The following is a 27521-nucleotide window of genomic DNA, read 5'->3' as shown; positions in this document are numbered from 1 at the left end:
GCTGGTCCTATTGCTGCACAGAATGTATTTCCAGCATGGAATAAAGGAAGGAGATGATCCCTACAGTGTTAGCCCATCTTTAACAGTGCAGCATAAAGAAGCAATATCATTACTAAAACCATTTGTTAATTCTCCTCTGAATGCTGCACTGGCTTAAATATAACTGGGAGGAATGGGAAAAGAAAATGTAGACTCAGACAAAACCAGAAGCTTTGGGCAACATATTGTATCATCCTGCCTGAATTTTTACTGTTGGATGATATTTCTTTGCTGTGGAGTTTCAGGGCCATGCAGTATTCTTTGTATTAATTTCTATTCTTCACTCCTTCATTGAGGAGAACCCTTTGCATGGCCGTGGTTTGCACCGTGCTAATGATATGGTCAGTGGTCCTTTGCTGGTGGGCAGATAACACTGGCCTTCATTCCAACTGACAGCAATCTCTTTTTCCCTTCACTTTGAATAAATGCAACTCATTCTCCAGTATACATCCAGATCATGTAGGTGGTACAGTTCTGTGACAAATCTCAAAGGCAAAACTATCCAAAATAGTTGGATAGCTGGTCCAAAATTTAGACAGTAGTGATCTAGGACACATGTGTTGGCACTGTTACACAAATAAGGAAATATACAGGTAATTCTTAAATGCAAGATTATCAACTGGATAATCCTGAGACTGGTTCACCAACCCCCTTGTTTTCCAAAGAATTATGGTGTTTACCTTCAGTCCTGTCTGGTAGTTTCCCACTTTTGCTCGTTGTTCCAGTGTTGACTGTTTCAGACGAGGTGCTCAGTTTGGTGTTGGGGTCTCGCTTCGGTTTTGGAGGCGGCTGCTTTCGAGAGCTGCTGCTTTCATCGTCAGTTCCTCCAACTGAATGAAGAGACTGGGATCTGACAGTAAAGCCACTGGAGCAGGGGTGTGGCAGTCTGTCCTGAGGAGCAGGCATTGTCATAAATCCCATGCGGAAATGTTTCCCCACATAGCTGCCTTCATTTCCTCTTGCTACTTCTCCACCTATGCTGTAAGAGAAAATACAAAAAGTAAAAGATCCACCTTTGCCTGAACTGTACTTGGAACCAGGGTCTCAGTTCTGCCTGCGATGAGCAGATCATGTTTTTGAATTTGAAAACAAGCAGTGCTCTTCTCTGAAAACCAAACGACTACTAGAAAAGTCTATTTTTCAACATAAGCTGCCAACAACTGAGACATAGATACACTGCTATGCACTCAGAATTTTACAAGAGGAAATCAAGAAAAGCTTTTGTCAGGTTTCACAGCATTGTAACTAGAAATTTTCTGCAGAACAAATTTCAAACATTGAAAGTCAGAACTGAATTTCCAGGAAAACAAAAGACTGTGAGTAGGACAAAGAATAATACTTTAGAAATACAACATGGTGTATCGATCCACACTCCCTGACACTCATCTTTGGCTACAGATGCTCTTGCAGCTTGGAAAACAAGGTTCATGGGGTCCAATCAATTGTTTCCCTTGAGACTAAAGAATGGTAAAGAAGAAATGTTCTAAAAATTACTTGGATATAGGAAACTCAACATCTCATCAAATCCACATAAATCTGCACCACAAGCAGCTTCAGACTAGTAAATTACAAGTGTAGGGGAAGAAAAGGCCATGGACTGTGGGACACCAGGAAGAAAATCACCTCCAGCCATTCAGAAACACAGGTACAGAAGAAGGAAAGTTCAGTTGAAACAACTGCTATCATACCAAGCACTGCGTTTTCCTGTGGGTGGCATGACTGAGAATTTGATATTATTCCTATTCTACTCATGCTTATCACTTCTGAAAAACAGGTCTTACTGGTGTTTATACTGCAAACCAACAGCACGTTTCAATTCAGGCAAGTCAGCGACTATGCAAAGAAACCCAGTAACACACACAGATCAACGTGGGCCTCTTTGCAAGGGGGTTTGAAATGGTACCACTGTGGGCACATAGAAATGTCAGTACAAGAACTGTGAAGTATCAGAAAGCTCTAATTAGCTCCTATTTCCCCTTCACACAAAGGGAAGCTCTAAGCAGGGTCAGTGTACGTCTCTGAAAGTTTCTTACTCGAAGTTGCCTTCGGCTGACGCAGTTTACTTGGTGCTGGAACACATTTCCTTTTAGAAAGACAAGAGCATTTCTCAAGAACAGTGTGACGAGTAAGTAAGGTCACCTCATTTCCTGATACTGTCCCCATCTTCACTGTAGGTAAAACACAAGCTGTATCTAATTGTCCTAAAAGCTTCAGACTGGCAACGGGCAATATGCAGCTTTGTGCATGATAAAGCAGAACCTTTGTTTGCATATTATTCTCCCTGCATTTTTATTCCATTTCCTCTCCAAGTGGAGATGTCCACTTTCAAAACTGGTTGACAACAAAACAGGTCTAACTGACCATGTGCCACTTTCCAGGGGCACTGACACCTACCCAGATATGTAAACGTGCACACACGCATGCTGCACATATGCACACACTGGTCCACATTCATAACCAAGCTATTACTAAATCCTAATTGGCATCAATTCCAGAGAGATTTGCAGCCAGAAAGATCAAAAGGTAGAACTCATTTATTTGAATATTTCTAAAAAACCTGTAGCTAATTCAAATGATTAACTATGCCTCTACTGATCATTCATGAATTGTTCTGAAAATAATATAATCCTCTGACACTGGACTATAAAAAGGGCCTGTCATATTATTTAAAGAAGATTACTATCCAAACATGCTGAAGAATGCAGGTGGGGAGTCTGCTTCCTTTCTTAAGTCCATTGGATAATCACGTTTAGCAAAGAAAATTTCAGTTTGCCATGTCTCCAACATTACAATTCTTAACAGTTTACACTATTTAATTACTTCATTGACTTCGCTGCTCCATGAAGATGTTTGAATCATCCACTATAAGCCAGGTTCTGTTCTGGATGGAGTTGCATAAATCCCACTGAAGTGATGTATTTCAGCCTTTTCCTAAGAATACACAGAACTCCATTAATATGAAGCATGGGGCTTTTTGACAAACTGCTGCATCTCGTATTCCAGAAATTAAAACTTACAAAATGTATGTCTGGTGTCTAAATGCACTGTCTCATTAAAAAATTAAATCACATCTGTTCTTTTCCTTCTCCTCCCTTAATTTTTCATTCTTTACTGAATTTCAGCATCACAGATGAAAACCTCACCTGCTTCCTGCACTTCCTCCAGAACAGCCTACAGCCAGGTCAGAGAGAGGTTGCAGGTACACATGGAAACAGAACTTGCTGTTCAGCATCACAGCTGGAGTAGATCTAGTCTTGCTTTCCTAGATCCTCTGCTCAGCTACCAGGCAAAACCAGCAGGGCACCATTTTCCCCTTTTGGCCACACCTGAAAGAGGGTCTGTTTGTCTTTGAGCTGAGGGGCCAACTCTCAGCTGCTGGTTAACCACTTTAAACTACAGGCGGAAGAAGACTAGCCTCTAATCCTTGGTCCTGGGCCCTGGTCATTGACCAGGATCACATTAAGGCTTAGGCTTTTTACTTATGCTGGCAGCGATTCCCAGTGTAGGGCAGTGGGTGTTTCCCAGCTGACCCTAACCAGTACACACCAGCACAACACAGGCTGGGGTCCAAGTTCACACCTCAGCAATGCAAAATCCCCCACCTATAAAGAGAAAGGAATAACTCAGAATCATACCTAGAGCACAAGTTCAAAAGTGAGATGGCAGATTTCAAACGTCGCATCCCCTGCCCTCAGGCAGCAGCATCCTGAAGGTCCATTTGGACTTGTGCAAAGCACAGCGCTGCTGTTGTTACATCACGAACCCAGACAGAATGAAAGGATTTATTTACATACTTGTCCTGATTGCAACCACAGGAATTAGCTGGGGCTAGTGTGTGTCCCCTAACAGCACATTAAGCTGACATATACCTTGTTGTGCAGCAATGACTACACAGACAGCGGGAGAAAGTAACTGTGTAGGTCTCACTCCATTATTTCTGACAGGAAAGACTCTGTGCTCCTCATTGTACTGATAATGAGTTCTATCTCATTTCAAAACTGTATTATGTGAGTTGCTGCAAGTATTACACAGTTTATTAATATATATGGAAATGCAGATTTGGATTATTCCTCTGGGAAGTTTCAATTTGAACTTGGCCAGGATCAAATGCTTCTCTGACAAAGAATTATGTACAGAATTAAATAACTGTTAAAAATGCAAGACATTTGTCTGCAAAGAGAGCCATGGTTATATAACAATAAAATTAATCATATTATCATTCACATTAAACACATCAAAGTTGACGTTCTTGAAAAAGCACTTCATTGTTTGCCCAGGTCTAATGACTGATGCTGCCATGGGTGAAGAAAAGGGCCATGCCACAAGGTTGATGTCAGACACCTTTAAGAAGATTGTTGTGAACCTTCTCCTTTCAGAACTGCATTACAGGACTTCTCCAAAGCCCAACTAACCAGGCCAATGCAGACCATCAAGTGCTACCATGTTACACACTCTGTCTTTGGGTGCACTGCAAGAGAAGCGAGCTTTACATTCCTCTCTCTCTTCCGGACAGTGATGGAATTAAATCATTACAACAAATACCTAACCAGCTGGATCTGTCTTAAAACTAGTAAAAGCGAATTTCAGCTTTCATTTCTGAAATATGAAAAAGAGATCTGACCAATCAATCCAATGAGTCTCATTATATCTCCAGTACAGGTTTTTTTCTGTCAGCTGAATTTTTTGAGGTCAGAACTGGGTTAGCATTAAACCAGACTGGCCTTGCTGCTCCTACAGCAGTGTCAGCCTGCTGGCACATAGGCTGGGGTCATGGCAGTGCTGGACACATCACAGATCGCTTCTGGTGCTCTGCCTGCTCTGTTTTATCAAGCAGATACTGGAGTATGGATGTAACTACAGCACAGAATAACAGAAGTGTTTACGTCTTTGAAAAACTACAGAGGAGAAAGTCTTTTATATTATTCATTTCATTATGCATCACAAGAGTGAAAGTTACAGAGGAAGACTAAACATTAAAAATGAACACAGAAAGTACTCTAAATGCAAACAGCATGGAGAAGGTCATGTCCACCTTGCTTTGCCATGAGTCAGAACGTTCTTGTTGACTGTGAACATATTTTCAAGTTAGAAAACTAAAACAAATTATCATCACATTGCTGAAAAATACAAGGCAAACAAAAAGTATCCAGAGAATGGCTGCATCAATCAGTGTGGTCCTCTTAGTTTGCATTGTTTCTAGTTAATATTGCAAAGAACAATTCTGATTTTCTGTGCAGTTTCATTACTTGGTCCATGCAGAAACTCAATTAATTCCTGGAAAACAAATTAATAATGGTATGAAAACTTTTGTTTTACTTGTTGTTACTGTTTTATTATAAACGAAATGGAATATTAAATCCCTCAGTGCAGCTGTAAGGAGTAGACATCTTGGGACTAAGACCATAAAGTCAGAATACCCTGGAGATGTATTTTCTTCACAGCCATATATCTACTCTTGTTCTTGGTTTTCATGCAAAAATTCTCTTATCAGTTTAAATTTACACTGGATTAGTTTCATGCCTCAGGCACCAAGAACCATTTCATAGTTCTCCTCATCTTTGTATGGTTTCCTTTCTTCTTCCTGTGCTTCTTTACATGAGATTTTCTGCTTTTTAGACACAAGTTCAAAAAGGGAGCTACATCTGTCCATGAGATTTGACCTGCTAAGCAGGAGGAAGGAGGTGTACTCTACTGGGGATACAGCATCTTTGAAAGTGTTTTGCCATTTCTTTGCTGTGATACATTCCAGTCAGGGACCATAGAAGGTCACCATCCTTCTAAGTGCTGAAGTTCCAGGCAGCCAAGAGAAACCATTTGAAAAGCAGCTGCTCGCTCCTCTTGTGCTTGAAGAAGACTCATCACAGACACTGGTTTGTTTGCTGAGAGGAACTGAGCTGGGAGTCTCTGCAGGCTCCTCTGTGGGAGGGGGAAGAACTATGAATTACAGGGCAAGTGAAGCACATGGATGGCCAGGCTCCTTCCCTCCGGGGAGCTGCAAGCCCACGCAGAGCTAAGCCCCCATGACACGCTGCTAATCCACCAGGCAAGCCATCTGAGTCAGAGATGGAAGAACACTCTCCAAAAAATTAACTGATAATGTAGGAAGAATTTTTTGTAGAAATGACTAATCATCAGCAAAGCAAAAGGAATAAAAATACTTAACTGAAGGATTTTATATGAGCTGGCTTGACTGTGCAAACAGCAGTTTATCCCATGGTGCATTTATGTTTTCTGGGTTAAGACAGTAGCTACTGCTGTTTTAACCATTTCCTTGCTCTTACAGTAGTGAACACCCAGCTGCCCTGCTCATATCAAATGTTCTGCATATGAAGGGCTGAAATGGCTTTGAAATGTCTATTCTCCATCAGAATAAATTATACACACATATACTAAGGATGACACATTTTACTTTGTATCTGAGAAGCACTTTCAGGATTAGCATAAATTATATTTGTAAATTAGAGGGTGGATGCCAAAACAACAGAAGATATACTATTTTTATCCCCCTAAACATGATTTCAACAGAGCATGAAATGGAATACTGAAGAAATAAGGACAGGATCACAATCATGGATCCAGGAACTACACTGTAGGTATGGCTTTACACAAATCTATACCATTTTTATCACAAAAATTAAACATGCAAATTTCACACATTTATTTCTTTTTTTTTTTAATAACACTTCAGATATCCCCCTTCTTATTCCCAAAGAACATACATACTTTTTTTTTTCCTGTAGTACTTTTCTGAAACATTCCAAATGACTAATCATGATCTTAGATTGAGATCCAGAGGATAATATGATCATCCTTTTAGATATAGGCTAAAGCGTAAATGAGTCGTGACAAAGGTCAGATTTGGAGCCATTTTGTGCACCTGGAGGACTGCCTAAAACAAGCAGTCAACATGTCTATGCACGTCAAACTTCTTCCCTCTACCATATGCCTCTTCTTTTGAGGTAGGAGATCAGGTGCTGCTCAAGAAGTCAGGCCTCTCAGGATATACAGAATACATTAGTACTACAAAATAAAATCTATTCTTTTATCTCACCTGTCAAACCCACAGGCCCAGGGTTTGATCCTGCAGACATGCGATGGGCTGACACTCCCTCTTTAAGTACCTGCATTATTGCGCTGAAACAAACAGGACGCTTTGTGGAAATCGCTTGTGCCTCACCAATCTGTTGTAAGCAACACCACTTGCAGATGTGTGTCCATTGCCCATTTTGACACTGAGTTATTTCTTTAAGAACTCTGTGCTACTGTTGAGAGTCTGCCATCCCCAACAGGACCCAAAGAAGATTCTCCAGAAGAAACTGAACTGCCACACCACACATTGTGGCTGCGTTGTAAAATTAACTGAGTCCCTGGGGAGCAACCAAAAGACAAAATCCCTCTGCAGAGCACAGTGGATAATAAAAGCAAAACTGATCAAGACTGTCCACAGCAGAGAATGGTGCCAGAAAATCTGATTTTAAATGATGTTCTGCTATGCTCTGGAGGCAACTACTTTTATAATGCAAAAGTTTGAAAATGCTAGCAAGAGTTGAAGTTTTGGGGAAAAATGGAAAAAAAACCCAAAACAAAACAAAACCAAAACAAACCCAAAACACTTTATGAGAAGTGCTGATAAATTGACAGCTTGGAAAGGAGTAACTGAGGAGTAAGGACCTTTTTGATCCACAGAGTACTCACCAGAACTGTTTTTTGAGTTTGAACGGAAGTGCAGGTACCAGTTCTATCTTCCACTGGCATTGCTTCATTTATAGCAAGCTGTCTTTTAAACCAGGGACTAAGGATACCTGCACTGGGCTGAACATCCACAAAGGCCTGACGCTGCTCTCCTCAGAAGGACCAACTCTCACTTGTATCTGGGGCACAGGGACTCCAGTGCTGCAGCCTCACATGTGCCTGGTAACCAGCTGATGCACATGGGAATGTCTGTGGGTTGCGAATACACAACACTGAAGAGGCTGGAATGAAAAGCGCTCTGCTGTTATATGGATAGTTATTTTTGATTTTGCATTGGGAGATACACAGCTAAAAGCCAGCAAATGAAAGCTCATATGTTCAGAGTCACCTAGAATTAGACATGGAGCATATGCAATGTTTAAACTGAGTGCAAATGCATGTTCGCATTAACGGAGTGGGGTTTTGCATCCTGTCAGAAACGGGTGGAGCTCCACCAAGGCTGTGTTTTTATCACATTCACTGGAAAACCACATGGCGCAGACTCCACTCTGCCTGAGCAACTGTGGCTAAGTAAATACTTCAATGAGATATGGGAATAAATTAACATACAAAATAATTTTTGAGCATTTCTGTAAGAAAATGTTTCTTCAGTTTTGCCTCAAAGTTTTAACGGAAAAAAAGCCTGTACAGAGTAAAGAAGCCTGTCTGTGGATCAGATGCTGTGAAAAGTTAAAACATTAAGAAATTAATGAAATGTGCTGAAACTCTAAGACAGACACTTGTAAACCAAGTGCTCTGTGTGGGCTGAGATGTTACACTGGGTCTAACCTTTACAAGTTCAGGCTTATTTCAAACACTGATTGTACAGATGCTCTTCTCAGTCCCTCAAGCAAACATGACTCTACTTTTCTTTTAAAATCCAGGCTCGAATTGGATTGGTAAGGAAATTATGGTTTTAAATAAATGCTTCCTATGGTATCCAGTTCCAAAGAGAAAGGACTTTGAAAGGACTCTTCGATCCTGACTGGCAGTGAACAGGAAGAGCAGCATTTCTGTTTAGAAGAAAACCCCTGACAAATTTCACTTTAACATGATCCATTAGCAAGACATACAGGTATTGTTTACACAACTGGTGTAGGTATTACCATCTCTCTATTCCTTCTGATGTCTGGAGGAGAGGTTTCAGCTCTTTTGTCAATCACCACTCTGTATTTTAAGCGGACAGCAGTGAGTATTTCTGCTTTGTGAAATGAAATAGACTCAAAAACAAAGTGAAATATTTTTAACTGGTGTAATAAACCCAGAAATCAGGAAAGGGGATCACTCCACAGGATGTGTACATTGGTGTCCCTCCCTCCTTCCTCACTGGACAGTCTCAATCTGTTAAATAAAGCTACATGAAATCCTGTACATCAGTATCAACAGTTCTTATCATCAGAGCCTGGAGAGGTTTTTTCACTAAGATACAAAGTTCTTTTGAAGATCTCCCAGCTTATGTCACTTTTCTATGCATAGCAAAGGGATCATTATTGCCACAACAGACTATTAATGTGCTTCACATCTAAATTTAGAAATAATAATATAAAAAAGCTCTTTCCTTGTCTTGATGGATGTCAGTTTCTTAGCCAGGGTTGTCAGAAGCTACTTATTTCTTCAGAGAAATAAATTAAAAAGGACATTTTGTTTTCAGAAACACAATTTAATATTGCATGTGAAAAGCAAGTGCAGTGGGCATATAGGTGGTCAGTACCCAGCAAAAGTACCTCTTTCCCCACTCATGCATGTAACCCAGCATGACCCTGAACCCTTTCCACTGAGGTCTTCCAACACATTCATTGCATCTCCATGCATTCCTTTTTTTAGAAATCAAGGTGAATTGTCCAAATACAAAGCACAGAAACTCTTTTCTCCTCTGTAGCCATGCACAGAGCTAATGGGCCAGACCCAGGAAATCCAGCAGACTACTAAAAGGTCTTAACAGATACAGGGATTTAACACCAGAGACAAATGGCTAGTATAAAAGCTGCCAATAAACTTCCAAAGCTGCCAAAAATCAGCACATGCTGATTTTCATCACTCTAAGAATTACTTTTGCAAATAGGGATGTTCAGATAATTTTGGGCACTGCTGTGTTGTGCTTTTTCTTCCTGCAAGAGTAGCTTCTTGCCAAATTTTTGAGCAAAAACTATGTCCAACAAGCTCTAACAGTGACGGAAGATGGTACTTAAATGCTCCTTTAGGGACATGTACTTACATTGCCCAGAGGGTCATCAGTACAAGCTATGAAGCTGCAGTGAAATGGAATTTTGCTAAAGCAACAGCTTGTTTTCCAAGCTGTGAAAGTCTGTGTGAGGATTTGTCAGGGACATAAAACCTTAAAACAAAGAGCAAACACCCTTGTAACCTGCATTCAATGGTGTAATGCTAAATTAAGTGGGGAATGTACTGGTTTAGTTCCCTGCATGAGAGGTGATCAGCTCTGTGCTGTTCACACTAAAAGTGTGTAAATTCCCTTTATTCCTCAGACAACTGTTCAGAGCTGTCATTTATTGTGTGTCATGTTTGAAGTGTCTCAGCTTGAAGAAATAGTGCTGTGTGTGCAGTGAGGCGGTGAGCTGTGGCAGCCAGAGTCACACAAAGCCTGGACCTAATTTTACATAAAGATGACAAACCAAAAATAATGTGCTGTTACTTTCCTTTACTCTAAGAATTATTGTTAAAATCTGAAAAGCTGCTGATAAGTTGTAGTGTATATACATTTCCAGGCTGCTTAAATCCCTTTGAAAAGTCTTTTACCTAGGAACAATAACCCTGACATAATACGAACTGGATTTCCCTCTCCCAAAGCTATATTGCAGGCAGCAGCCTACTTTAAAATAACTGAAAGAAGCAGCTCAGAGACAACTTGTGTGTGAGCTCCAAGCACGGCAGCCCAAATCAGTTATCTGCACACCAGGCAGCACACAGGGGATGTCTCTGTCCCTCAAAAGAGCAATTCAGATATGCTTTTTAATTATTTATTTATTTATTTTTAAACCAAAGAAAATACTGTTCTCTGCTCCAGAATACATGATACTCCTTTCCCTGCCCTATAGCCCAGTGCCCACACAGGACACAGGAGGTCTGTCCTTACTGCACCAGCTACCCCAAAGTTTTCGGTTTTGAGATGCTAAGCCAAAAAACTTCCTTCAAGATGGTCTCATGACATAAACCTTAAACCAGAGGAGCCCAGCATTTTGGGCCATTATGTATAATACTGGAACACAGACTTTCAAGTCCTACAGAGAGCTCATGACAACATATCTTTTAATAGGCAGTTTCACCCACTTAATACATGACGTAATGGACCACTGAGCTTTAAGTAATAGAATCAGAGAATCATTAAGGTTGGAAAAGATCTTTAAGAGCGTCAAATCCAACCATCAACCCAGCACCACCACCATGTTCACCACTAAACCACATCCACAGTGCTAGGAAGGATGAACCTTAACTGGACTTCAAACACACATTTCTGTGAAATTGTGTGTGAAATGGTTTTGCATCCTACCTAGAATGACATACAAATGTTAATTCCTGGTGATGACCAGCTCATTATTCTGGTCTCTAGAATCTCCATTTCATTTTTAACCCAGTAAGAAGTGGAAGATAACAATTGTTAAGTAAGAGCTATCAGCACCTAGTTATTTAGCCAGTGGATACACTGCTTTACAACAAAAACAGATGATTAGAGGTAAGAAAAGATAGATGCAGCACAATTACATTATTGCAGCTCTAAAGTGCCTTCTAGAAACTTTATGAAGTGTAAAATCAGTATATTTCCCATGGTGGGTTTTGAGTTAAACAGTCACCTGTTGTCATATTTTCAAGTTTTGCCTTATATCCACAACACACTTAAAATGAGAGCCAAGGCTTTTTTATAGTCCCGCTATTGGATTCTGGAATGGAAAACAAAATACAGTTTAAAGTTGCAAGACACAAAAGAAAATACTTGGGAAATCAAAACTATAGAGTTTCCAAGATGTATGTTAGTGATCCAAGATGATACTTTTAATCCACTCTCAGATATTTAAAAAGGGATATTTCATAGGTGTATCAAATAAAATTAGGATAGCTTTGATTCAAGACCCAGAACAGCTTCAAGAGGACTCACAAAATAATAGTATCAAGGAAAGAAAATATCTCCTAAATAGAGATTCCCCCTGTGAAAGTGACAAAATTGGGTTGTCTACTAGATGCTAGCAACTGTAATTCTTGAAATGCAGATAAAATGCAGATAAAAATAAATGCAAAGTATAAAATTTCACAATACATTGGAGTTATTTATGAGTATACTTAGTAATCTGTGTTTACTGCCCTTCAAGCTGCATGCAGAAACAATTAGATCCCTTTTTTGAAGTGATAGTATGGAGCATGCAGATCTATAGCTTTGGTTTAAAGAGTATGACAGTCAATCAGTGTGTGTCAGAGGAAGGCCACATCAGCAGAGACATGTTAAAGCCACATTTGAATTTTCTTTTTTAGGACTGAACAGATGAGTGTTTCCTTCATGTTCTGAACACAGTGGGATTGGGACATAACCTGAATTTCAGGCTAGGAGAAAATGGATTGCTTCAAATTATAGGAAAATGAACAGCACTGATTTTATTCCTCACTTTCAGCAGAATTGAGTAGTGCATAGCAGAAAAAGGAAAGACAGATGCATTCCTAAATCTGTTATATATTTCCATTTATGTAAGCCAGAAGTAGCATAACAACAACTAGAAATTAACTATTTCCCTGCATTTTTCACTCTCATGAGATAAACATTAAATTTGGCTAATGAACTGAAAGAGAAAAAGAAGGTCTATGGATTAATATTTTTTTTTAATGATTAAATGAAACAGGAATACAGACAGAAAATGAAACACTGGATTCTTGTATTAATACTGATGTACAATAAGAGCAGCTAAATATCCCGTTTAAAAAGACATCGATATTACTTCCACAAAAGGTTTACACTGATTGTGAGAACAAGAACTGAACCTATTTCATCTGGGAAGAGTCTGATTGCAAAGTCACAAAACTGTCAAAGATGCAGACTAATAAGAAGAAAACATCTAAGCTGGTTGCATTTTGATTTTGAAACCAGAAGCTCAAATCATTATGCCTCAAGTTGGACAAAAACCACTTCAAAATTGAGAAACCTGATCAGGACTCCCCAGTCCCCTCTGTCCCATTACCACAGACAATCTCCTCACATCCTTTGTCAAAGCCAGGCTCAGATCTGTCCCACTGTACTTTGTCAGGACTACAGAGCCAGAGAATATAAACAAACTGCCCTGTTTTCTATGGAAATAAACAAAAGTCAGCTTTTTTACTCCCAAGTCAAGTCACTCAGTGACTACAGTGAATATGAATGGCTGGACAAATGTCTAAGACTGTCCCTGGAGAGGAGCACTCTGTGCCTTCTGTTTCATCTGGCCAGGAAGAATGTGAGCCAGACAAGTCTCTGTCCTGCTTTTTAACTGCAAAGTGCAAGGTAATTAAGAGTCAAAACAGAGCCTAAATCACCCAAAATACAAAGTTCTTGAGATTCAAGCTCCCCAAAACTTCCTTTAGTGACAGTTATACACACGTGTACTGCTCACACATCTCATGCAGAAAACTTCAATCTCAGCTAGTGCTGTTTCCAATGCCAATGTTCCAATATGTGATTTAATAATTCTATTGGTATTCTTTGAGAAAAATTACCATTGTTGTTCCTTTTTGTTTTGCTGCACTTTCTGTCATTTTTCTAGCTTCCATCCCTAATGTGTTTTATTATTATTCAGGTCCTTGCCCAGTCTGTCTGTTACCTGCCCATTAGAACTCCTGTGGCAGAAAATGTTCCTGCAAGAACCTAATTCTAGTATGTTTCAATTTATTTTCTGGCTGAGTGAGTCTAAAAGCTCAGATCATTAAGGTGAGCTTGCAGTGACGTGGTTGATAGAGTCTGTATTTTGTTGTATTAAGGCAAAAGGAAATTAATCTATCAAGTTTTAACTTTATACTTGGAAGGCTGAACAAAAAAATAGGTAAATCTACACCCTCAAAGAAGCTTGCCTCCACTGGGGCTTAAAGTGACTAGTAGGTCAGTGGCCAACACTACTTAGGGCATTTTTTTGTTAGACATATGAGAGGGATATATGACAATTAGCAATGCAAGCTTGTTCTTATGACTATTTCACAAATGGAAACCCACTTAGGAATTCTCAAAAAAATCTTTAAAATTTCCAAACCAGTGTTTTTAGTTTAAATTGCTGATAAAACCACTGAGTGAGTCAGTGAATTGAACTAACAGCAAGCTCCAGCAGCACAGCATTTTTAGATGCAATTTTAGGGTTGAGTTCCCTACAGAATGACCATAGAGTTCTTACTGCACTGCAGTTATGGCTATAAAATATTAGCACGGTTAAGTAAATTACAAGATGTTACATAAGAAAGGCCTCCCATCAGGTAGCATCTGGGCCTCCAAATAATTCAGAACAGGCCTTATTACTTGTCTCCACTTTATTTTAAAACCATTCATTTACTAAGAATTAAAGAAAAAGAAATAAGAAACAAAATTCTAAGAGTTTAATCATAGCTGAAAGGTTTACAGCATACACATTTTCTTCAATTTATTATTAAAAACAGCAGCAAAAATTGACTGTGATATTGAAAGGGCAAGAGAAAATTAAGCAGTGCCTCATCTACTATTTCCAACTAAATTTTAAGCACTCCAGGTCTTTTAATATAAATGGCAATTTTATTGCTAGCATTAGAGAAGTAGTTATCCCGATCTCTGAAAATGCCTACCACTTTCTGGGCAAGTCTGTGGAATATGTGTAAATGATTAACCACAGGCCAGGTCAGCTCAGACACAGAGCAATTACAGACTGCTGCAGAACCCTATGGAGCCTTAAAGCCACAGACCAGCACAGGCTCAGGATTGAGAGATGCAGACTAAGCCACTGGCCAGCCACTCCTACCACAACAGGGTGGTCTCAACAGCCTCTTTTCCCCCGCATTGCGTTTTTCTCACTCCCTGAGGCAGGACCAGTGTGCACATATCCAGCAGGCAGTACCATCACAGCCAGCCCCTGGGAGACTCTGGTCTCCACAAGAGCTGTAAGAGACCAGAAGCATCTTGTCAGACCAGCCAGCCTGAGCAGAGGGAGCCTGGCTCTAGCCCAGTCATGCCTTAATGAGAATATCATCCGCCTTATTACAAAAGAAACCAAATAAAACTGGATATTTAGGACTCATACTGTCATGAGAGGGAAAACTGCTACTAAATATTAGCTTATCACTAGGTATCCAACCAATTTCACAGAAGACTAGCAGCATCTCATTAGGTTTATATATATAAACTGTCATCTGTTCAGTCCATTTATAAAATGTGGGAAGGCAGCAGGAAACCTAAGGATTCATGAGGAGATCTTGGAGAGAAACATCCACTGTTCTCTTTCTCATTTCTCTCAGCCTTTGATTTTAGCCTCATCTTTTCACAGTTTTCTCCTCCTTTCTGTATGCCCCCTGTTGCTGTAGAACCACCAGTCACCCTGTGCACTCCATGTTAGACACTGAGGTAGCTCCTGTGCAAATGTTCAGCACCACCACAGCTGTCAGCAGCTGTATGCTGGCTCTGACTTTTACAACACTTGATCTTAATCTAGGGATCTTAATCTAGGGACAAGGGGAAAGGAGGGCATGAGGAACACAGGGGAAAGCAGAGGCCACACTACAAAGATTGTTTTGACAAAGCAGAATTAGGCCCACAAGTGGAGCTGCATCAGGGCAGCAAGAGAGCAAGGACTTCAGAAAACCCACTGAGTACATGGGATCCAGATATGGGCAGCTGTCTTGTACAGTTATACAGTCTCAGGGACTTACACTGCCTTGGCATATCCTGATCATTTCCTCTTGGATAGCTGCTATTACTCCATTTGAAAGGCTGGCAGATGATGCAGAGCCAAAACCTGAATTCACATCCCATGATTCCCAAGCTGCAGTCTCAAACCCAGAACCACCCTTTGTCACACTTCTGCTTTTCTCCAAGTCCTTAGAGTTTCACCTCTGAAATACACAGAAATACTGGTCTGAACACAGCCTCAGAGCCCTCAGGGAGGCGGGCACCACAAGGCACCACACACTAATTCAGGAAGGAACTGTTGATGTTATGAAGACCCCCCAGTGCACTCTCTTTTGACACAAATGACAATGGCAGTTTCTCAGGAGAAGACCAAGTCTTTGGCCTGAGAGCACAAAAGGGGTTTGCAGCCACAGACCTGGAAAGCAAAGGTTTTTATATATGTTCTTGGCTAATCTACAGCTGCCATCTCATTTCCCACCTTGCTTTCCAAAGTTCCCCAGCACACAAGCAGGAGAAGCAAGTCTGTAAAATACAATATAAATACAAAAAAAGATGAAATAAAATATGTCATATTGTCACTATGATATAGCCCTCGGCCAGCAACCTGTGAACGTACTTGACTATTTGGACAATCTGTCCATAACAAAAGACATGACAGACATAAATGCAAGAGTGTGTTCAGTAAACATGGTGAAGTGCCAAGGGGATCAGTAGCAAGTGGAAAAAAACAAGTTATTTTGTTTTGCACAAGCCAGATAAACAGGAAGAGGAAGATGAAGAAGAAAGGGAGAAGTCCTGCCCTGAGCATAGTAAGATGCTTCATGGATGGATGCATATTTGCTGCACTGCAGATACACTTACACATAATAAACCTGAACTCATTAATACTAAATATTTACGCTCAGCTTGTAACTTGTCCAAAAAAGCAATTATGATACATCATGTTGACAGAGAGTATAAAGCCATTTAAATTTGGATCACTCACACAAGATACTGTGTCAATGCACAGTTAACAGTAAAATCCTTAGTACAGAAATTTTAATGGGAATAGTCCAATGCTTTCTAATAAAGCAATGCAAAATCTGTTTCACTGTGACACTGCCCTGGTTCCAGCTGGGATGGAGTTAATTTCTTCTCAGTAGCTGTTACAAAACTGTGTTTTGGATTCAGAATGAGAATGGTGTTGATAACAAACTGATGTTTTGGTTCTTTGTGAAGTTGTGTTTAACCTAAGTCAAGGACTTTTTTCCTTATCCCAGGCTCTGCCAGTGAGGAGGTACACAAAAAAACCCAAACAAATGAATAAAACCCCAAAAACCTCCCCAAAGACAAATTTAGCATAGCTTATCTAATGAACTAAGAGGTAGCTATTGGGACTGAACTTTGGTTGTAATATTTTCCCAGCAGCCTAACCTGTTACAGGTGTCATTTGTGGGGGACTTAAAACACAGATGAGCTGATAGCAGCAGCACCTTTCACCTCATCATGGCAGGTGAGGAGAAGCTATGCAAGAAGAGACTCCTCAGTGCCCATCCTCAGCCTGTCTCCAGTCCATTTGAACCTCTTTGAGAAAGGGCTAAACAACAGAAATTCCTTGGTTGGAAACAAAGCATGGAGCTATCGAAAGTCAGACCCTGAGATGTGACAGTCACAGTTTTCTCTTTTACAAACAACACTCCTAAGAGGTTAACCATGTGGTCTTTTAAAAGGCAGCATGTTCCCTGCAGATATCATTGTCCATACAAATGCTGCTGGATATGGCTTCCAGCTCCTACAGCACAGTGGCCTTGGAATCAAAGCCTAGTTGAAGTGGATTGTAGGTTTTGAAACTACCAATAGCTACTTAAAAGACATGCCTTAAAAGCCTAAAGCACAGTCCAAACACACTGAAGGGAATCTGATACAGGCTGATGACAGACACAGGTTTTAGGGGACATAGCTGTCCAGTTTGGCACTGGGAATACATTGCTACAACAACATGACCTACACAAGTCATGGGCACCCCTTTGGATAACCCTGTATATAAACACATGGTGCCAATGGTAAAACATCAGCTGGCAGGATAAATTGTAAAAGACATAGTATCAAATCAGGCATTTTCAGGGCTCAGATCCAAAGATACTAATCCTTTCATCAGGATTCAAACTGGCAATATTCCATATAGGAGGACATTTGTTCTCTCTCTGGACTGGATATAAAATGCATCTGTTCAAGAGAGTGAACTCTATTCTCTTCTACTCTCAATTCCACTACTGAGGAAAGGCATAAACCATGTTTACCTCCTGTGCATCTCCACAATTACCAGAGTGACCACGAGTGCAGTGACAATGCAATGACACTCTTTGGGAAGATGTAATGCTCAGATATAAGGCTTTGTATTGTATTTCATAAAGCCCCGTGATGGTACAGGAGCATGCAACATGTTTGACCTACATCAGGATCAAATATCCTCACCTACTGTATTTTGATACAGGCCCACCTTAGTACATGACTTGATCAGAGCCTTGAGCTCACAAACAAACCCATTTATTTAGATCTGCTGACATGGCTCTCAATGCTGGCACAAGAATGGTATTCAGAATTTCTTTGGAAGTTTGGAGTCAGGAAATAATTCCAGTGTTCTAGATACACCACATCATGAAACTGCTGACTTTTTTTGTAGTGACCACCATTCCCTCACAAAACTCATCTATAACAAGCAGTTCTCCAAAACAAAAATTGCCATTCTGACAGAGAAAGATGATCTGATGATTTAAGTCAAACACCAAGTAAAACAAGTTGGAACTACTTCAGAATATTCGGTCTATGATAATTTCCTTGAGTTTCTGTTTTGCCACTTTTTTTATTCTTGAGGCTGAGCCTGAGAACTTACATCTGTGCTTAGATCAAATTGTGTATTGCTAGTTTGGGCAACCACATACTATAAATATCACTGTATGTATAAACAATGAAGATGTCTTATGCATTTCTCTTCTCAAATCCTACGCACTAGGATGTTTACAAGGTGGCCAGAGGCAAATAAATCATCATTTTCTGTGGTAGGAAGAAAAGTACGATCATTATCTTGAAGGTTCTATTTCACCCTAAAACCATGGGACAGGAGTGTGATACTGCTTCTGAGAATAAAGAAGCTTATTACTTATGGAAGTGCTTCATTGATCCAAACACAAATCACAGTTCAGGTTTACCCAGCTATAGAAAGCCCAAGGAAGTATTAAATGAAATGTTAATATTAATCTCTATGTTATCGCCCAGGTAATTTAATTAATTATTAAAAAGAAATTACTCCAGTTCTGTGTTGGCTATCACATGTGGTAAGCAAAGAACCTCAGCCTGGAGATTTCTATATGTATAAGCAGAGCATTTTCAAGGCCACATTTTTTTCTACTAGTATGTGTTAATGGATCTTATAATTTGTGAAATATAGTTCAGGCAACTCAGTCTGAAAACCAAAGCATTTTTGCTACACATACTCACCAGGTCAGGATGGTAAGTTTTTGGATAATAACCATACTTTATTTTATGTAATTTTAAAATTACGTAATTTTAAACTTTAAATAATAATAACTTTAATAACCATACTTTATGTAATTTTAAAAATAAAACTAAGGCTTGATGAGCTGTGTTTTAGCAGAAGGAGAAAATACCTTGTTTTCTAAGTAGAAAACCACTTGTAGAAGCATAATATAAAGTATTACTTAGCAAAAACCATCAAAGAACTGTCTATTTTCCCAATGTTTTATAAGGCACTTTTGTGCACAATAGATAAAAAGACATACTTAGCATTAACACCATTATTGGATCTCACGGTCCTGGGATATAGTGTAAAAAGCATCAAAATCCACAGCCTTTATAACTTGCTGTTCATTAGTTTCAGGTCAAAGAAGTGTCATGGAATTATGGTAAAGCATGTTCTTCACTTTTTTTTCAAAGTCAAGTAATCCCCATCTTTTCAGTTTTTTCTCGTGCTGCTTCTAGATGGAGTTACCTTGTCAACAAAGTGTCATAATATTTCTTGAAAGTACTTGAAAATAGTTTCTAGATGTATTCTTTTAGGATAGATTAAGGCACAATAAGCCATTCCACTGCCTTTGAAAAATTACAATAAATTATTGTAAAGCCCAGCAAATCAATGAGGCCTGATTGCATACTGCAGCAATTAGCGAGAGGATGCATCTCATTTAGCCATCTCCAGCAGGAAGGTAAGGAGGATGGGTGCAATAACCCACTCAAGCCTGCAAACAAAAGCCACAAGCCCTCACCTTGCTTTTGGACAATTGAGACCCTTTCCTTCCAGCCTGCACCATGCAAAATCCAGAAGAACTGGCCAGGGAGAAATGTCAATGAGACAAGCCAAACGGGGAGCACAGATCTTCAAGGAATGGCAAAACTACTTGCTCCATATGAGCAACTCTATTTTGCTAGTTAAAATGCTCTGAAAGAGTGGGTGCTGTTCAGGGAGTAGAGTTCAGTGCAGCCTGGGAAAGGCATGGGAAGTGATGAAGCTAATGGGGCTGCAAAGCTGCTGCTGTAGTGCATGAGGCTGTCTCTGTGAAGGGAAGGGCTGATAGCATCCTTACTCTTTTTATTCAGGTATAGAAATGTCCCCTAGAAAGGGAAGTTTGCTTTATAACTAGAGGAAATACCTTTGGATCTGTGAACAGCCAACAGCTTTCTGGGATGCAGCAATACATCCTTTGAGCCTTGTCTACTGCCCAGGCTGAGGCCCTCATGCAATCAAGGCCCACAGGTGAGGTGATGACCCACTTGAGAAGATGGGTCATCTCATGAAATAGGAGTTTCCTGTTAGGAATTTCCTAGCTTTGTCTCCCCAGATCAATCTTCAGGGAAATGACTGTGCCCAATTTCTGACTTTACAAACACTAGAACAATTCCCTTGTCCTTCATAAAATAGCTCTAACTGACCGATGTATAACCTCAGGTAATTAGGTAGATTCCTAGATGGCAAATACCCAAGATTCATCTTTAATCTGATGGGAAAGAACAGTGACAGAGCTTTTAAAAGATTTTCAGGTAATTCATAGAGACATTACATCCCTCATTACAGTCATCTTAAATGCAGCAGAATTGACTGAGTTGGAGTTTCTGCAATGAAATGAGATACAACCTAAAGCACACTGAACAGCCCTTTCCTAAGCATCTCCCATTCCCTACTCAGCCTCCTCAGACAGGTGATAAATGCAATCTCTCAATTTATTGGGCCATATTTCATCAAACGCAAATGTATGTGTCACTATACATCTGTGAGCGCCCTACATGGCCTCTCCAGATTGTACTAATGGGGCTGCAGCACAACAGAACCTGCTCAAGTCTCCATTAAACAGAACTCAAGACAGCAAGGGACGCTGACACAGGGAAACGGTTTCATCTGGCAATTAATTCAGGGCCTATGTGGAAAAATAAATGATCCATTTCTTCAGAAGACCTCTCTAACTTAATTCTCAGCTAAACAGCAAAGCAGTTTCTATTCTTTCCTGACCTCAGAGATCATGGGGTGAGCAAATCCCTCAGTCAATATCTGAGGTAATTCACCCCTATCAGGGATCAGTTCAGACCTGGTTCAGGACTAAACTTTAGAGAATATTCCCAGACAGCAAGATTCCAACTGGGATGGTCATACCAGAAACCTAATATGCTGCGTTGCTAAATCAAGCACACGAAAGTCACTTTTATCTCTTTACTACTGCAAGTACTCTTAAAGATATCAATACCCATCCACAGCTAGTCAAGAACACAGGAAGCCAGCTACTGATAGCCTCTGAATTCTAAATTAAAAATCCTCAAAATAAAAAATAAAGAGTTTATAAACTATTTAGCAGCTCAAGGATTAGCCACAGAATTATCCAAACATTTATAACAAATTTATAAATCTATGAATAAAATCATAACCCCCCCTTAAGCAATTTATAAAGCAGAAATCAACATGTCAATTATTTGCTGTAAAAAATGTTTTCTACTTTAGCTCCTACTTAAGTAGCTGCAAAAATAAATAGCTTAACAGCCTGCAACCATGTTAGTTTGGCACAACTGCATTTGAATTTAACTCTTAACAAAAAGAAGTTATGATTTAATCTCATTTTCATTTCAGAAAAACAAAAGATTATACTTTTTTTTTCTGTCTTTACACTTATAAAGTAGAGGACATGGACCTTACAGAGAACTGCCTACAGCATGTAAATCTGGACTGAGGGAATTGCAGAAATGTCTCAGCTGTCCCAGGCTGATGACCAGGAGCCAGTGAGAGTCAGCTCAGGATTCAAAAAATTTCTGCTGATCAAGGATGAGATGTTCATTAGATGTGACCTATTTCAGAGCTCAGCAAGGTTCAGATACAAATCTAAACTTTGTCTCAATTGTGAAAACATAGAGTAAAATACTAAGTCCAAACTCATTTCACATCTGGTTAAATGTAAGTTTTGGGCCCACCCATCAAAAGGTTATTCTACAAATCTCTTGGGACAGAAGTACAAAGCAGAGGCAATACTGCAGGATTGGGTATTTTGATGAACAGGAAAACTTGGAAAATGGATAGGGAACGAAACAAGTGGGGAATTACACCAAGAAGTAGCTGAGCTTCACTTAAGAAAAAAACATAGTTGATTTCAAAGAGAAAGATAATGGTAAAATGAACTATGTGGGGAAACCTGACAGAAGTTTGATAGCTTTTAACACTTATTGCTCATTGTACAGATCAGCTCTAACACTTGCCATACAAATGGAACAATTCCATCTATAAAAAGGAGTAAGTTAATTACACATACATATTTGTATGTATAATAGGTAACACTATGGGGCTGTTTTTCGGAATATGGTCAGATCTATAATTCTGGAATTGCATAGCTGATAATATTTCTATGCTTTAGATATGCCACAGAAAACATGTGGACTGATTTTACTTAATCAAACAATTTAAAGTTTGAACTGCTTTCTCATTTAGCTAACAGCATATAATAACCATTAGAACGAGCCATAAAGTTACCATCTTATTTGCATGAATACCATACTAGAGGAAATGAAGGCATTCCAGATTTACACAGTCATTGAGAGGAAGATCAAGTCCATAGTGTATAAACATTGAAAAGACCCTAATTAGAATCAAGTATTTTTGACAATTTTATCTCCAGCTAATTAGCACTGATGTTTTAGTACTAGGATCTGACTGCACTGTATTCCGCAATAACGATGATTCATACCTACATTCAAATAAATAATTCAGCAAAAAAAGATGCATAGAAGAGCTTTTGTTTATAGTGCTGTCAAAATGAAATACTTGGGGGAGAAAAAAAATGTTAATCGTCATCCACTTTTAACAGGTTGAGACTAGACTAAGTGTTATTTACAGGGAATCAGCCGCCCGGCAGACTGAGAATAATTAGACACCAGAGCAGGTTCCTTGCAATCTGACATGTAAAGGCCAATTTCTGGTGTGTCCACAGACTCCCAGATCTGCAATAGGAGAAATGGCTCTCTGTGTACAACTGGGAGACTGCAGCGTCATTATGTGACATATTTGGAAGGTGGCCTTTCCCAAGACTCTCTTAGAGGGAGATGGAGGCTCTGCTGGCAGGATGGGGGAGACCCCTCCCCTATATCCTGTGAGGGAACAGGGTGATGCACTTGCACAATCCAGCACCCAAAACCAGAGTCAAGTGCCAGGACTGTGCTCCACCGTGGGGCTTCTGCCACACTCCCATGCAGGGAAAATTGCTCCCAGAATACCCCATACCTGCTGTAAGAATGCAAAGGTACGTGGAATTTGGGGGTACAAACACAACAATATGGGATCACTGCATCTGGAAACATGCATTTTCATGTATAAAATCTTCTGTGCACATGCAAAGCTGTAAAGGTTAAATGTACAAGCCTCAATATTTAATGAAGATTCTGTAGATGAAGTGGGCTGGAAGTACATTAACCACAGAGAGAGACACTTCACAGCCAAACCCCAGAAATATATTGACAGTAGGAAGCAGAGAATCCTGAAGCACTCTTGTGCACAAAAGAATTACTATATCTAAGGTCATTTTAAGAAAAAAAATTATCTCTAGGCATGGCTGCTATCAGAAATGGCACAGAGAATAAAAATAAATCAACAGTCTACGATTGCTATGAAGGAGAGGACAGGCTGTTCACAATATGGAAGACCTCCCTTCACCTCTTTGCTTAACCATACATACTGCCTGAGAAGACTGGCTTAGTCCTTCATATCATCATTTATAAAAGTATTCATTCTTTGGAGGCTCTTGTCCTTCCACAGCAGGTGCTCAGGCTGTTCAAATGCGTAGTTATGGACATTCAAACCATGGGACTAAAATAGGATGGATCTAGAAGGGTTTGCCCCATTTTGCAGCCCCACTGTTGACATCAGGTACAATGTGGATCAGAAGGTGCTCCAAGCAGCAGCATGCCAGTACTTACATACCCTGAGGAAAAGTGGGACATTACAGTTACCATTGGTTCTGTTTGCTAACAAAACCAGTTACACATGTAACCACCAGCAGCTGCAAAACAGAACCATATTTTTAACTCCAAATTTCTATAACTGTGTATAAACCATCTCAATGAGTAGAAATAATTGTAATGTCCATTTTTGCTCCTCTATAAGTAGCAGTGCACTGACTTCAGCCAGAGTAACAATCCAATACATGAATACCATGAAAGTGATGTTTCTCTTCCCTTGTCACAGCCCTGCTTTGGGCCACACTCCCAGCTGGTGTAGGCTAGAGAACACCACAGGACTAAAAGAATGACACTGACTTACGGCAGCTAAGGATCTCTGCTCTGTTAAGTATGAGGAGGAGGAAAAAGGGAAATTTATTAGTGCAGTTACTTTAAAAGGCCAATTGCAATTTTATTAGAGGAAAAGCTTCAGCAGTTTTAGTTATTTACAGTTTAACAACCATCCTATGAATTAAATTGATATAAATTTTTTTACCCCCCCAGAATAGTTAACACTATAAACAATAAAAATGAATTGAGTGAGGATCAAGACAGTTCGGAGTAGACTGGTGGTATTTTCCATTTAGTGAAGCCTTTATTATTACCACTTTAATGCCCTGAGCTTAGACATTCTGCTTCCTTTTACCATATGTCACTCTTATTCTGCCCTTCTGGATACATACGTGGAAAAGAACAGACCTGATGTATATTGGAAAAGTTAAGTCATTCAATTAATTAAAGCCTTTGTTTTTACATAGCTAACATTCATGAAGTGGGAAATAAGAAATTAATTCTAAACCAATAATAAAGAATCAACAGCATTAATTAGACCTTTAATAATGAGTGACAGTAATAACCCAGAGAATAAATATTATTTTAACCATAGTAGATAAAAGCTGATGCAACAGACTTGTGGTTTTGGTTCACTAGTAGAGATTCATGTACCTGACCTGGTATCTCACCTGAGCACAGTAAAGTCTCTGCTGAAGTCTCAGACAAGGTACCAGATTTGCATGCAGCGATTGATTCTGCTCGATGGATGCAATTCAGCTCCTTCCTTACTCCCAGAGAGCTGACATGAGTAGTCAGAGTCTGATTTCACAGCAGTTTAACACATCAGTAACATTTCAGCAGTATAATTCAATCTCAGACTATGCCTTCACTTACACAGCCAGCCAGCCAAGGTGAAAAATCAGGCCAAAAAGACCATTCCAGAAGCAAGGTAGCTATTGCCTGGAGACAGAAAGGCACATACCTCCCACATATCCATGCTGCACAGAGAGATTCATCTCATCCATTCACCCAGAACAAACAAACCCACAAATAGAAGAAATGAAGTGTTCTTCAGGCTTGGATCCACAGCATAATTGAGCTAAGGTCCATCCCCTCTGCCATGGGCCTATTAGCAAGCAGCTACTACTGCCTCAAGGGAAGAGGGAAAATGGGGATAAAACAACTCCACCACACCCACACATACCTGCTGCACCAGCAGGACGGGCAGGACTGGGGCACAGCAGAACAAGAATTGGTTCTGCTCTATCCAGCCAGTTACAACTACTTCTCCTCCCTCCCTCCCTTATTTCTGTAGATGTTACCCCAGGTTGCTATACCAGCCTTGTGTTTTGGTAACTCCACCATGGGCTGGGAGGGGAGTGAAAGCATCTCGGTCCTGTGGCTGCAGTTCCTGCCCAAACACAGCCCTTCCCCAAGCTTCCCTTGGCAGTGCTGCACAAAGCAGTCTAATCCCTGAAGGGAAGAAGCGATTGCAATCCCCAGCTCTGAAGTGAAGGCACATTTATTTTGAGCAGGCTCCAAATGCAGCAGAGCTCCATCCTTTTTTTGAGAGATCCAGTCAGTCAGTCATTAAAACTGACTGGGCCTGGCTGCTGGATTCTGCTCACTTGCATTTTACAAAGCAGCCATGGCAGCTCCTCATTTGCTCCTCTGTGCAAATGTTAGCAATTACACCTCACACAGACATGAAATGTAGGTATGCAGGCTTAATTAGAGCTGAAAACATTTAAAGAAAAATATTTTCCTTAGAGAAAACCCATCTGAAACCATACTTCAGACACTTGCTTGGACAGGTTCTTTGTGCTAAAAAGAGTTATCCACACTGCACTGTGTTGGAAATCTTTAAGGAGAATAAAAGAATCAAGAGCTCAGAACAAGCTTTAATTCCAAATGTGCCACTGATGTCTATATTCCTGTGATCCCTTGACACATTTCTTTAACCAGCCAGCTGGGATTGCAGCCAGGCCAGCAACATTTAGTTCCAGACTGGAAGAAAAGCTATTTGCACATTCAGCCCTCTGCTGTAGATCAGCAGCACTAACAGTAATGTTATATATAACAATGAATTAGAGCTCAAGCATTAACGAGCAGATACATTCATTAGACCCTACTGCAGTGTCTGAAACCAAGCAAAATGCTGTCACCTGCCTCCTGTGACTTGACTGTTACAATTCCATACAGTCAGTCTACTGCCATTTAAAGTGAGAGAGATTTTTGAACACCTTTGATCAGGCTTTTTTTACTTTTTACAGAAATAGCAGAAAATGAGGAGTGTCTAGTGCCATGTCATCCTTTCCCCTCACCTACCACTTGCACTGACTGATTCCAGAGAAGAAAATTCCTTGGCTCATGGCAGAAATCCTGTCGCTTCATCTAAGCTGGTGGCACAATCCGAGTTTACATGCTTGAAAATTTGGCTCAGTAAGGATTTGTCTACATACCAAAATGTGGTCCTGGATAGCAATTTGCCTCCTCTAGCTGAAATAAAACTCCAAAATTAAACTTGTTTAAAACACTAACACAGAAAATTTATTTTCTTGAACAGACCCCATGTGGAAACTTCAGAAGTCTGAATCTTCATAAGTAGATTAACTTTGGCATCTCCCACCATGAAACAGGAATATTTAAATCTAAAAATAGTATGCTAAAGCTGTTTTAAGTTGGATAATTCAGCCGGAGGTGGCTTTCATTTCATCTAGCTCTACCTAATTTGCTACAGCTAAAACCTATTTGGGACATGCTGAGCAAAACGGACAAGCAAAGCCTCCCCTTGTCCACAGCTTAAAACTCCACTTTAAATCTTGTCACGGCACACATCCTGTCCTATATTTAAAAGGTCACATTTGACCAAGCTATCATTAATCACACATCCTCACAATTTAATCAATTGGTAGAGAGATTATATTAGTAGCTTTCTGTGGCAGCATGCAAATCTTTTTGCCCTAGTTCAGTTTCTTTCCAACAAAGCAAGTCAGTTTACAGCAGAAAGGTGAAAAGCTAATGCTCATCTGTTAGAGGAGACAAACATAGGAGATGCCTCTTCTTTTTGTTTTCCTGCTTAAAGATCAAGAAGAATGTACATAGGTATGGGGAGGCTGATGTTTAATAATACAATAGCTATGGAGAGATAACAATCTCTTTGAAGTGCTTTAACTTCTGTGCC

At 39.9% G+C, this 27521-nt stretch overlaps 1 protein-coding gene across 7 annotated transcripts in view; it reads right to left on the bottom strand.

The window, feature by feature from the left end:
* The window catches only part of NYAP2 (neuronal tyrosine-phosphorylated phosphoinositide-3-kinase adaptor 2), a 136429-nt gene that overhangs the window by 48371 nt on the left and 60537 nt on the right, over nt 1-27521 (bottom strand). For all 7 annotated transcript variants that reach the window (XM_069024560.1, XM_069024563.1, XM_069024564.1 and 4 more), the window contains one exon: nt 720-1018. In XM_069024560.1, coding sequence (XP_068880661.1) covers nt 720-1018 — 299 coding nt within the window. The remainder of the gene's footprint in view (nt 1-719; nt 1019-27521) is intronic.

This window comes from Aphelocoma coerulescens, chromosome 9 (assembly GCF_041296385.1).
Source record: "Aphelocoma coerulescens isolate FSJ_1873_10779 chromosome 9, UR_Acoe_1.0, whole genome shotgun sequence".
In the NCBI taxonomy this organism is placed as follows: domain Eukaryota; kingdom Metazoa; phylum Chordata; class Aves; order Passeriformes; family Corvidae; genus Aphelocoma; species Aphelocoma coerulescens.
The sequence above is the reverse complement of the archived record's forward strand: the minus strand, read 5'-3'. Positions and strand labels throughout refer to the sequence as shown.